The sequence below is a fragment of the Ammodytes marinus genome (genome assembly GCF_949987685.1).
Source record: "Ammodytes marinus genome assembly, chromosome: 15".
Taxonomy (NCBI): domain Eukaryota; kingdom Metazoa; phylum Chordata; class Actinopteri; order Uranoscopiformes; family Ammodytidae; genus Ammodytes; species Ammodytes marinus.
In genome coordinates, this window is record NC_137219.1 from 21,681,066 (window position 1) to 21,694,266 (window position 13,201).

The window sequence follows — 13,201 nt, forward strand, 5'->3', positions numbered from 1 at the left end:
GCACAGTGCATTTTTTTATCGATAGCTGTAACAATGTTGTCTAAGACCAAAGTGACAGCAGATACAGTACTGTGGCCTGCCCTAAAACCAGATTGAAATGGACTCAAAATGGAAGCACTGGATAAAAAGGATTTCAACTGAGTATTAATGACTGATTCTAGAATTTTTGCTAGGCATGGGATGGATCATGATGAAGTGCCTGTTTCACTAACCAGGAGAGACGAACACAGCAGAATGCCAGGCTCCCTATTAGAGAGTCAACTGTAACTCAGGCCTCAAAGGGCTGTGGGGACACAAAGCCCCACTGCTCCATTCATACAGTCTGTGCTGCAGTCTGTTGCTAGAAGCAAACACATGCGCGCGCGCGTGTGTGTGCGCGTGTGCGTGTGCGTGTGTGAAGGATAGATAGTGCCAGGAGGACCCTACAAGCTAAAGGTCAAGTGACAACATTTTTTAGTATTCTGAGTTGAAATGTAGTCTCCTCTTTGGAGTTTGAGAGATAGGCTCTGCCTCTGTCCCAGTGCTCTCCAAATATGAACTGAAATGGCAATCAATAAATACCAGGATATTTTGAGATTCCTTTTTCTAATTGAAAAGTTTAAACTTAGGTTACATGTTAGACAAGTGGAGCGTAATGGCATGACGTTTATTAGCAGGTGGTTTATGTATAACTGTTTAATAGATGTTTATTAAATGGCTTTTGTCAGTTTAATTGTAGATTAAGCTCAAGTCAACACCCCATATAATAAGCTTGAAGTTAAGTTTCTGAGCATTAAACTAGTTAAAGAAAATATGATTACTGCTGCAAGAAATGCTCTCATTGTGCGCTATTTGAGTCTGTACCAAAACTCCTTTGAAGTTTTTTTTTGTTCTTTTGTATTCATTGTCTGGCTTCTGTGTTGTTCTAACTGCTTGTCTCAGCATATTTGTATTGTGTGTTGGAATAAGAGAGACAATCTTAGTTTAGTCTGGACATTGCCTTTCAGTAATTTGTTTCATTGCATCTGGACAATGTCACACGTCCTGTATTTGCATTACTTGACTCTCCTGCTCTTTTGTTTTATCATTTCAGTGTAGCTGTTTTGTTCCTCCATTTTAATTCTGTCACTCTCTTCTTAGATCCCTCATTTGTTCTTCTCTTTGTCTCCAAACTCTATTGACTTTACAAACTGCCTTTCTACATTTTGTTGTATTATATGCAAGTCACTTTACCCTTGTTCATTATATTCAATAGATACACCATGACAACTATAGAAAGTATTTGGACAGGTGTAATCCATTATCATAGTTCAGCTCATTTCAACTGTCAAACTAAAGAATAGAAAAAATAGTTTTCATAATTTCAGTTGTCAAAGAACATTTCCAGTTGTACAAACATTACTTTAAATAACTTTGATATAGCATATTTCATCTGTCATCATTTAATCTGAACACTTTGACCTCTGGGTTGAAAGTAGTCACACTGTCTTTTTTTTTCTGTGTTTGTGGGTGGAAAGGTTTGTCTCCATCTGTCAAAAAAAGCCTTGATTATCAAAACCGTTCACCTGATCCCAATCAGGGCACAGAGGGAGATGCCTCAGTGACAAAGACAGGTACTGCAGTTCCAGCTGAGTAGCCTATAATGCACAGTGTATCAGAGGAGCACGTATGGGAGTGAGTTTGAAGTATTTAATAGAACTGGAAATGATTCCAATGTTCTTAGTTCCACACACTCCATCTCATCACCTCTCTCTGATAACTAGTGTACCTTAATACTTGAATCCATCAAAATCCATCTGTAGTTATTTCAACAGGAACATTAATGCATTTAAAAAAAGCCACCGTTTTTGTTACCATCTAAATTATGCGTCAGTAGCAAATGTAACACTAATGGATACATTCCAAATGCAATTGAAACATAATTCAGATGGTTAAAAAATCCCATGTGTTTGGTGCAACACAAAATATGTTTCCAGAAGCATCTGAGAATTGAACATAATCTGAATTCCATATGTTTTCCTCAGCCTGAAAATATGATTAGATTGATGAGCTCAAACAGAAGTTACAGAAACCGAAGCATCAACCAACACATCTGCATTTTCATCCACTCTTACTGGCCCATTAGCTAAGGCTTTCTGATTAAAACAACTTTTGGCAAATGTTTGAGAAGGTTTCGGCCCATCACTGTCAGGGTACCAATTGATAGTAAACTCAATTTAACCTCTGTCTGAAAGCACTTAGACATGAATTTAAACAATTAGCTTCTTAGAGTTGGGCACTTAAGGATCATATGGCCTGTGAAGGTCTGTGAAAGTTAAAAGGTTGATGACGTCCTGCATCCAAATGGCTTCTTGAGAGAGAAATTGGGCTCCCCTCCTCCATCTTATTCCTGTGAATAAGGAGGGGATTAACATGGTGGACCCCAGTAACGGCACAAGCAACTATATATAATAATATATCTTGAAATGTGCTGACCAGCTGCTACGATTTCTGAAAAATCCAATGGGCACTGTCAAAAGTAAGAAAAACACAATGAACAACAGACTGAGCTTCATTCATTTAATGGATTGGTCCCTGATATCAGCCTAAAAGGATGGATGGTGGGTTCAATATTAAGAGGGGAAGCACACAGTGTGTCCTGTGTGATTTTTGGACTGCAGAATGGATAATAACATTCACATCCAATGTGGAGCCTAGTAGAATAGATGAAACAGCTCATGCACCTTTCTGAATGATGTGAATAGCTGCTAACTAAATGCCTTCAAAGAAATGGGAGTTATTAACAACGCTTGGACTGTGTTCTGTTTCAGTCACTTGTTTAGCATGGTTTTTTATTTAAAGAGGACCTATGATACTTTTCGACTTTTATGACCTATAAACGTTGTTATAATGATTTATAGTCATGTTTAACCATACTAGAGTATCAAATAATTAAGTACATGCATTTCGACGTATTCCCTGCTGACTGTCTGGGGTGGCTATGCAGAGCACTAAACACTATGGCAGCCGGTCGAGCCGAACTCGTTCAAATTTCCGGATAGTTTCTGTCACGCTCGGGTCGTTTCTGTCATGTTTCCACGCATGATAATGAAGCTCCGGCTGCATGCCCCCACCTTCCTGAAAATTTCCCGCTGCTGGAAGGAAGGTAACCAATCACAACGGAGTGGGGTTTGCAGCAGGGGGGGCGGAGAAGCTCAAAGCAGTGTGTAGAGAGAGACTGCTGTGCTCGTTAGGGTAAGAGGAAGACTGTCCCGAAAATCTACATAGTTTTTTGTGATGTGATTCGTGTCAGGTTGCTCTATAGCAGTTTTTAACAAGAAATGAAGACCAGAAAAGTAGTATAATAGGATCTCTTTAAACCCCCTGTCTCCTGTGTGTCTCTGCCACTCATTCCTCTCTCTCTTTACCACAGGTGTTCTGTCCCGCTCTCTCTCCTCCTCCTCCTCTTCTCTGGACTCTCGGCCGCTGCCACGGCAACGCCATCCTGCTAGGCAACGAAGGGAGCGCAGAGCCACAGCCTCCCCGGCCCTCCGCTTCTCTCCTGACACCACTGCACTGCCTCCTTCAGGTCTGTGATATCCTGAAGATCACTGTTATTTCAGAGGATTTTGAATCAAATAGGGTCAATCATTTCTAAATTAGTGAAACACTGTCTATATCTTGTAGGACTTCGAAGCAGAACCCCCTCTGCCAGCAGTTCAGTGTTTGGGGAGCCAGAGGTGCGTCTGGGGGAGAGGGTGCTGGTGGTAGGCCAGAGAACTGGTGTAGTCCAGTTCTACGGAAAGACCAGCTTTGCTCCAGGTCAGTAGTTAAAAATTCAAATTCTCCCTGCAGAGATGAGACGGGTGAAATCTCACAAAAATGATATTACACTTTTATATTTCAACAATAATCCATTATTTATTTGGTAGATGATTTGCAGCTTTAGTTGTGTTATCATTATGCATGAAACCAAAACAAGTCCATTGTTCAATTCAGACGATAAAAGATTTAAAGAGATTCATAATTCATTGTGTGCATTGGCGTCCTCTCTTGGGGACCCATTAGCTAAATTTGATAGGATTATTTAAATATGAATGATTGATGCACATGCTGAAATGCTTTCTGAAGTCTAATTCCCAAGTTCTCATCAACAACCACAACCATAGCTTTAAGAGCAGGAGGGCTGTTTCTCAATCAACAACAAGCCATGATAACGACTGCCCACTGAATGGTTTCACAGTTGACTATTTTAATCATTTGACTTAAAGCTACTAGCATACTACAGTAAATACAGTATATATTTAGTTTACACCAAAAGGATTTAATTATAAACACTTGGGCCCAAGAGGACCTAACTGTACTCTTATCAGTGAGGGATATATAGCACCTTGTGTTTTAGGAAAAACACAACACAGCTTTCAAAGTAAAACTAAAACACATTATCCCCTCAGAGTAAATCACTTCCCTTTCCAGTACATGCATTAAGAATTATAATCACTGCAGTTTTCTTTAACCTTTCCCTAAGTTGATCCTGGTATTTTTAATTGGGGAGCTAACTGGTGAGATGGTGATCATTTATTTTTACCAAATGAATGGTGGAGATTGCACAGCTCACCTTGTTGTTATTGTATGTTAAAAGATAGCTTTTGGATTATTTTAATACACGACAATAAGATGCATCAGAGACGGGTCTCATCTCTTCTAAAACATAACCAAACAAAGTTAATATAATGATCATTGGAAAATACCAAATAAGTTGTTTCCAAAGAAATACATGGAAGAAGGAATCAGGTTCATGGATCGGCGGGTTTGTGTCTAAATATAGAACTTATCTTTGGTTGTGTTCACTAAGAAAACTTGTGAATTTATTTTCCATTCATTTCTTTTCTAGCAAGAAATGTCTGAATAGTTTGAATAACTGTTCAGTATCATCATTGTGCAATGAGAAAGTGATCGCTCTCTTAAGCTCCTTTTTTTCTATTTGCATGAGCTACATTGCAAATACTTTTCGTTTCAAAGGCAAACCTTGAGTCTGACGGAAGATAAGACATTAGAAAGCTTTTGCCAGGAAAAAAGCCATTAATACTCAGACAGAAAACAGTTGACGCTACTCATTCATATTCAGGCAGTTCAGCGCAGGCATCAGTCATGTATGAATAAGTACTAACATATCTCACAACACTCAGGATCATGTTTGAAGGGATTTCTCTCTTGCGTTTTCCTTTTGATACAAAGCTCTCTTATCTCATCCTTAGTGCATTGAAGACTGTCTCTACCAAGTCTCTTCTTCAGTATTAACTTCTTTTTTACATTTTGTGAATTTCTTTGTGGCACACGTAAGGTCCTAAAGTTACAGAGAAAAAAGAACTTACTTTCTGGGGTGCAATACATGTCATGACTTTGTGTTTTTGGCTGAATAACAGAGAAGCATTATTTACATTTTGTTTACTGATTGCTCTTCTGTGTGCAGATTGGCCAGCAAATATAGTTGATAGGATTTCTAGGGTGTTCTATGTGATAACCAAAGGTCCTCCTGTCCATGCAGGGCTCTGGTTGGGGATTAAACTGGACAAGCCGAGTGGAAAGAACGATGGATCAGTGGGAGGAGTGAGGTACTTCAGCTGCCCAACAAAACATGGCGTCTTTGCTCCTCCGTCACGTGTTCAAAGGTGAGTGCAGGCCCTTTAAGATAACACATTTTCCTTAATGAATATTGGTCCATATTTAATTGTACCAGTAGTCAGCCAAAGAAGCAAACCCATATTTGTCAAAAGATTTTGTACTATTGACAGCTGAGTGTGAAGAAAAAAAACAAGTAATTTTATCTACAAATATTATAGTAGAATTGTTCAACACGTATGGTAAATAATCGATACCTATACAGCTGTATCTGACTTGGTAACATTGGGAATTTCCTAGGTTTATTTTGGTTGGTGACCTTACCAGCAGTACTGTGCCTGACTGTATGCTGTGTAGAGTGTATCGTCTGTCAGACTAGCTGTCAGCATAGATTAATCTTTTTATTTTGTGGTGGCAGATATTGAATGTTGGAATGCTTATTAATGTAATAGGAAACATTGTATTTTTCTTGTATTACTCCTGTATGTCTAAGGTTAAAATCAGAACATGAAGCCTCTGTTGTTTGATTGAATACTCCTTGCTTGATTATTAAATACACTTTGTTTGATTATTACAGTCTTAAGATCTCACTACATTTTCACTCACATTTCTATTTCTAGTTCATTTCATTTGGTTTTGGTGAGCAGTTTTCTGTGTATTTTATTTTCACTCTGAAGCCAATGATTAACTCTACTTTCTATCCTGTGATATGATACATTCTGAAGTGGTCCATTCATGCATCACTGTGCTCTGGGTTTTAAATGATGGAACAAAAGAAAAGAGGTCTTGTAGCAATGAATAGTATATCAGATTCTCCTGGCCAGTATCATCTTCTATACTTTTAACATTATCATTACCCTGGAGCAGTTATACTAACGTTGAATACATTGAGCAAAGTTTCACATGCATGTACTGGTCAACAGAATTAGCCTAAACGGTGCCACTGAATATTGTTTTTGGCAGTTCATCCCAGTTCTGTGATTTTCTTATTAATCCCCTTCTCTGTATGTAAGTGATAGTAAAGTTGTATTTCGTCTTTAACATCTCAAGACAGAGATTGGTCAATTTTACACTGATGAGAGCTCCATTCTAAAGATCCTCTCAGCTTAAGTACACTTGTCTCTTGAGGTGTCTAATCAGCCTCTTCTAATGCTCTGTGGTGTGTGCAACGTGGTGTGGTCACACATTCAAACTAGTTATTCCTACAAAGACATATAGTGACAGTAAACCCATTAGAATGCAGGACCAAAAGCAATACACTTGAATCATACACATTACACATGGGTGTGTTTTTGAATGCAGCTTAGCATCCATCTTAGATGTGACTTGAGTTTGAAGTGTGATAGTTAAGACTGGTCTTAACTGTTAATGGATTTTTGAAGACATTTCCTAAACCATGTGCTATAAGTGGCACAAATATGGATAATTTTATACTCTTTCTGATCCAATTTCTGCTTCAATGAATGTGCATATTGGCCAGTAGATTAATTAAAAACAACAATGCTGCAGCAGGCATTTTGGAACTCTATTATAGAAATATAAAGCAACCAATTCTCCAACTCTACTGGAGCAATATCAATATTCTTCCAGAAAATGTCCCCTAACTTATATGGTGACAGAAGGACCAAATATGTGTCCTGAACCAAATGTATTTGAGCTAAATTAATAGATCAAGTAGATCTTAGCAGTGCACATTGAGTAGGAGTTTCTTCGGGTTCTTAATCAACATTGTATATTTAATTCAAGATTCAGATGAAAGGGTTCATGGTTTGTGAAATTATGTACTTAACATTACTGCAATTTGTCTCCCGCTAGTGATTCATTCGAGAGCTAACATTGTTTTGTTCTTTTTGCCTAACAGTTCTGTTTTTCATCTATACTGTATGGATAAATTCCATATGCAACAAAGGATTTACTCCTATAGGGCAGCCATGTTGACCTGTTCACAGTGCACAAACAAAGGCAAAGTCCATTATAGGCCTTATTATCTCTGCATATCAGATTGGGATTGTACACTATTCAGACAAAGTGTTGGCTCGACATACGTATCAAGTGCCTGGGTGGCTATTTATGGGTTTTATTTATTCCTGGAAAATGGAAACCACTGTCTCTGATATACATATATTCACAAGCTACCAAGTTATTCACATTGTTCACTTCACATTTTCTGCAAGTGGTGCACACTAGTGTGAGCTTCTTTATTGGAAGGCAGATTAACTGTCCAATGCCTCAAGTATCTATTTTGTGTTATAACTGATTGAAAGCCCTTAGAGTTAAAAAAAGCTTTTAATATTTGAAGTAAGAGAGAAAGTGGTTCTTTAGATTTGAAGGATTTCTGGTTAAATGAACACATTCCATCTTTCTACGGAGGTATAATAAGTCTCTTTGCTTTCCTCTGCTGCATGTGCTTCATCTGAATGCAGAGCCACCGTTCAGGGAGTAGTTTTCCCTGTTTGCCTGCTGTGTTCTAAACCCACTGTTAACGTCTACCATGAGATAAAAGCTACGTTTTGGAAAGTCTTCGCTAGTGTTTTCTCGCCATCTCCTTATTCCTGTCTATTCGTCTTTCCTTATTAACCCTGGGGCACACAGTGAGCTAAACTGAACGCATGTGGTTTACCTCCTTCTAATGAACAATCACACATTTTAGTCATCCTGCAGCATGTTTCTCCTTCTCTTTCCCCCGTCAACAGCTATCTTAAGCCATGATTAAAACACCCTCCCCCCCCACACACACACACGCACGCACATGCACACTGTCCCCCACCCCTCCAATCCCTTCCACTTTCTTCTTTCTTCTTCTTTTTTGGTCATTTCTTGATATTGGCAGTCGTTCTCTTAATTGCTTTCATGCTCTTATGTTATTATAGTCATGAATGTTTTCAGGAAAATCCCAAATAAGTGGAACTGGTGCTCTCGTGCAAGCATTTGGAATGGGCTTTTTTCCCCTTTCTGCTGATGTCTGTAGAGGGCAATACATTTAGCTTGTCATTTCTTTATTGATCATTTAAAGTGAAGTTTGATTGAGTTTTTACATTGTAAGTTGACTCATTATGAAACTCAATGATGATCTAAATGTGACTTACTTGCTGTTATGTATGATGTCATCTCATGTTTGTGTGTTTGTCTCTTCCCCACAGGATCCATGGATCAGTTGATTGCCTTTCAGAGCTCTCCTCCTCACGCCTCAGTCACCTTAACAACGGTGAGTTCTGCCTTCATTGACTCATTTAAAATGTGCCTTTGCATGTATTATGCCGTGAGTGCTTGAGAAGTCATTATTATTCCATAATATCGTGTACATTGTAATACAATGTGTGTGGGTGTACTTGACACTTGTGCTTACCGTGCAGGGATAATCCGTCGCAGTTTGAGCACATCATCGGCCATCGCCACGCAGAAGGAGTCGAGCAGGAGAAGCCCAGTCACCAGGTGTGTGTCTCTTTGCCTCTCATCTCACCAGCGTCATCCTTATTCCCCACAGCCATGGCACCATCAATGCTAATAAGAAGCAGTGGCATTAGTCAGCAAAGGTTCTGTTTTTAATAGCAAATGCATGAGTTGGGATGGGAATTGATAAGAATTTAACGATTCTGATTCCGATTCTGCTTATCGATCCAATTCCTTATCGATTCTCATTGTGTGAGAAAATAAGTACAAATTTGTTTATTTGTATTAACCTGCTTAAATATCTGATCAGAATTGTGTCTAGTGTGTGCAAAGATTATCAAGAGTACTTTAGGATTAGGAAATTGTCAATTTTCACATTAATTGGTCCGGAAAAAAAAAAATTAGGTTTGCCTTTTTAAGCCCAAATGCCATTATGTTCCCTAAAAACACAGACTGAAAACAGTCAAGGAAGAGCTTTTGCCTTTTGGAATATTAACTGTGCTCATTTGCAATAAACTTGAAACAAAATTCAACTGACATAAAAAAAATACAAAGAAGTCTTCTGTAAAGATAAGAACTATCAACTTTGTCAAATAAACCATTTGTTTGCAGAAAAAATATCATGTAGGAAGGATACGAGATATTGTATGTACATGCTGTTCTAATGTGCAGCGCGCTGTTTATTATTAATATACCGGCCCGTCATCAGACACATTTGCACATCGGTCGCTCCTCAAGTAATCCAAGTCTTTTTTTTGTATGGTCAGAGGTCGTTATTTAAAGTGTGTAGTTACAAAGCTTCATGTTTAACTTTAGTGTAGGCTACTGTTTCCTTATCACCGGACCGCCGTGTTCCGCTGTGTGTTGTTTTGGGTTTGTCTCGTGCGTAAAGGGTGCATTAAAACAGCTGACGGGAGTAAAAAGAAAAAGGCTCTCACCTTTTTATCTCTCTTCCTTTTGTATAAGCCCGCCCGCTGTCTATTATTAATATAACGGCCCGTCATCAGACACATGTGCCGGATGCACACCGATCGCTCCATCAAGTTATCCAAGTCAGTGCTTTTTGTATGGGCAGAGATGTATGTTGTTTTAGGTTTGTCTCCACCCGCCGTGCGTAAAGGCAGCATTATAACAGCTGACGGGAGGAAAAAGAAACAAACCAGCTGACGAACGTGAGTAAACACTGCGTGGCTTAAGGCAGCGGTCAAGAAAACCGCTTTGCTTTCCTTTTGCTGCTCTCACCTTTTTATCTCTCTCCCTCTTTATTAGCCCACATCTAGGCCTACTGACACGTTCATTCTCACACATTTTATGTGCAAGTCCAATGGGCAATACTGGTGTCGACTAGACAGGCAGCGGACATTTAATCGTTTAACCGTCACAATCGCCGTCTGCTCGCTTGTGCTCGTGCTTGTGCGCGTGTCATTTGACGAAATGGAAACTTTACAATTATGGCAGGTGGCCGTATTGTTGTCTTTTCATGTGAAAAATAACCAACATTTAGAGAGATTCTGTCTCAACGCCATGTTTGCTGCATTCTGAACCAAAACAACGCAGCGCGAGTGTCAAGTCATGACGCATTTGCAACGAGCGGAACCGATAAGCGGAATCGTTAAGTAGGCATGTTAACGATTCCAGTGAATTGGTTGACTCGGCACCGGTTCTGAAGAGGAACCGGGTCTCGATTCCCATCCCTATGCATGAGTGTGGTTAGAATGAGAGAGAACAAGGCATTGTAGATCCATCCCTCAAACCCCAGCCTGCTGTTAATATTCCACTTACTGTTAAGGTATCCTCTCATTCTGCATACCTTTTTTTTCTCTCATAAATCTTTCTCTGCTGCATTTTCCCCTCTGCTCCCACAATTCCGCCTCATCATCAAAAAAACAAATGACAAATCCATAGAAGTCGCTCCAACCCTCACCGTCGGCGCTGGAGCACCCTGAGTGGAGGTATGGGTGTTCCAGGGAGTCAGTCCGGGTCCAGCCCCCTGCCCAGCTCTGATGGAGCGGTCTGCCTTCACGTGGGCATGCAGGTGCTGCTCTGCAGTGCTAATGAGATGGCTGTGATCCGGTACCTGGGCACAGCAGACTTTGCCCCGGGCCTGTGGCTGGGTCTGGAGCTGCGCAGCCCCAAAGGAAAGAACGACGGCTCAGTGAGCCAGCGCCGATACTTCACCTGCAGAGCGGGACACGGTGTGCTGGTGCGCCCCAGCAGGGTCACATACAGAGGCATCAACGGAGCACGCCTCGTCAGTGACAACAGCTGAGGACGCTTTGACTTTCTGTTGGCAAAAGCTTTAAGTTTAATCTCCTTCTTTTTTTGCTTTGCGTATCTCTTCTCATTCATATAGTTAGTAATCTGTGTTCTTCCTGGAGGAGTGGGAGTTACATAATATAATGACTTATTAACACTTCAAATTTAGACTAAAATGAGTTTTTGAAAAATCTAGTAGGAAAAGAAAGCACTTTATAGGAACAACTTGAATTCTTATTTGACATTGTTATGATAGCATACAGGGAAAAAAGTCTTAAGACATGAAACGTTGCACTACTTTAAATGTGATTGCACTAGAAAGAATCAATATGATAGATCAGAATAAGATAAACCAGATTGTATGCAAACATGGAAAACTATTTCTATACCCAAAGCTAATTTTGATCAAATCAAATGAAGATTTTTATCATATAATGTTGGTGGTAATGTAGCCAACTCTAACCAACATGGTGCTGTGTTTGTGATTATGTGTGCATGTGCATATTGATTAAGAGGACTTTGAAACAAAAGTGAAGCGGCAAACCCTATGTTTGCTCTTCTGGTTCCTTTAGGCAGAGAAAGTCTGACACACGTCCTTGTTGTAAGCACACACAGAGATCGTTTCATTCGATGTTGAGTGTGATTTATTACACGAAACTCCGGTTGACTTTCCGATAAAAAACATAAACAGCTCAAAACAATGTCACTGATAAGCGGCCAAAACAGGGTTCTTAATATACAAAAAACAATACTTTTCTATGTGAAATAATATGAGGTAATGCGTGAGCGTGAGCGTGAGCGTGAGCGTGGTCAAAAAACTGTTGGCTCTCTGCCTTCCAACCTGAGTGAAAGCAAAGTCCCTCCCCTATAAGGTAGAGCACGACACCACAGGTGACACACATTACCAATCACCACATAAGCAAGATGCGCTGATATACATATGAATAAACATGATTAATATTCACACACTTACTAATTCATAAATCATAATTTGCCATAAACTAAAAATGTATTTCCTTAAAATATATTAAACACAAAAAATCTCTAAATGGCTCCAACATACCGGCCCCTAATTGTGATGTTACCACAAAACAATTACTTAAATTAACTATATGGAGCCAGATATGTACAAATATTAATCACTTAAGTCCTTCAAAAATATGTCAAGTAGCTTTACACTAACACATCACACCCAGCTTAAGTATCAGAATAAACACGACACAATTTACATAATCCCCTCTTGAATTCCCCCCAAAGTTCATGTTGCATGAATGTCTCTTAGGCAGGGATAACCAGTCCAGTGAACGCGGAGTTCATGTATGCAAGGAAGGTGTGTGCAGGGCCATTTGTAGAGGGGCATGTAGGTGTGTATGTGTGTATGTGTGTGTATGCACAGTGGCATTCTTCATGTTATTAAGCTCAGTTTTCAGCTTCCAAAAGCAAGCAGAGCTTATCGATGGGCCTTTGCAGGGTGTTCGTCTTTGTTCGGACCAGAACACTTCGGACGAGACCTTTGGGCCCGGGAAAAGTCTTTACTACACGGCCAAGGGGCCATGAGTTCCTTGGTGCAGTCTCATCTACGATGACCACCACATCGTTGATGTTGAAGTTTCTTCTGGTGTTAGTCCACTTTTGGCGTTGCTGCATGAGTGGCAGATATTCCTTTATCCACCTCTGCCAGAACAGATCTGCGATGTATTGGACTTGTTTCCATCTCTTCCTGCTGTAGATGTCGTCTTTGCAGAAGAGTCCAGGTGGCATGAGAGGTTTAGCTTTCAGTTGCAGTAGGTGGTTCGGTGTTAGGGGTTCTAAGTCGTTGGGATCAGTTGATACAGTCGTGATGGGTCTGTCGTTGAGGATTGATTCCACTTCACACAGAGCTGTCTGGAGCATCTCATCGTCCACTGTTTGCTGTCTCAGAACTGATGAAAGCACCTTTTTTACCAGCCTGATCAGTCGCTCCCACACTCCTCCA

General features: G+C 40.0%; 1 protein-coding gene across 1 annotated transcript in view; it reads left to right on the forward strand.

The window, feature by feature from the left end:
- The window catches only part of LOC307262196 (CAP-Gly domain-containing linker protein 4), a 32,588-nt gene extending 20,263 nt beyond the window's left edge, over positions 1-12,325 (forward strand). The window contains exons 10-15 of the mRNA XM_080042982.1: positions 3,392-3,547; positions 3,646-3,780; positions 5,507-5,630; positions 8,721-8,785; positions 8,934-9,012; positions 10,876-12,325. Coding sequence (XP_079899108.1) covers positions 3,392-3,547; positions 3,646-3,780; positions 5,507-5,630; positions 8,721-8,785; positions 8,934-9,012; positions 10,876-11,239 — 923 coding nt within the window. The 3' untranslated portion in view covers positions 11,240-12,325. The remainder of the gene's footprint in view (positions 1-3,391; positions 3,548-3,645; positions 3,781-5,506; positions 5,631-8,720; positions 8,786-8,933; positions 9,013-10,875) is intronic.
- The last annotated feature ends 876 nt before the right edge of the window (positions 12,326-13,201 follow it).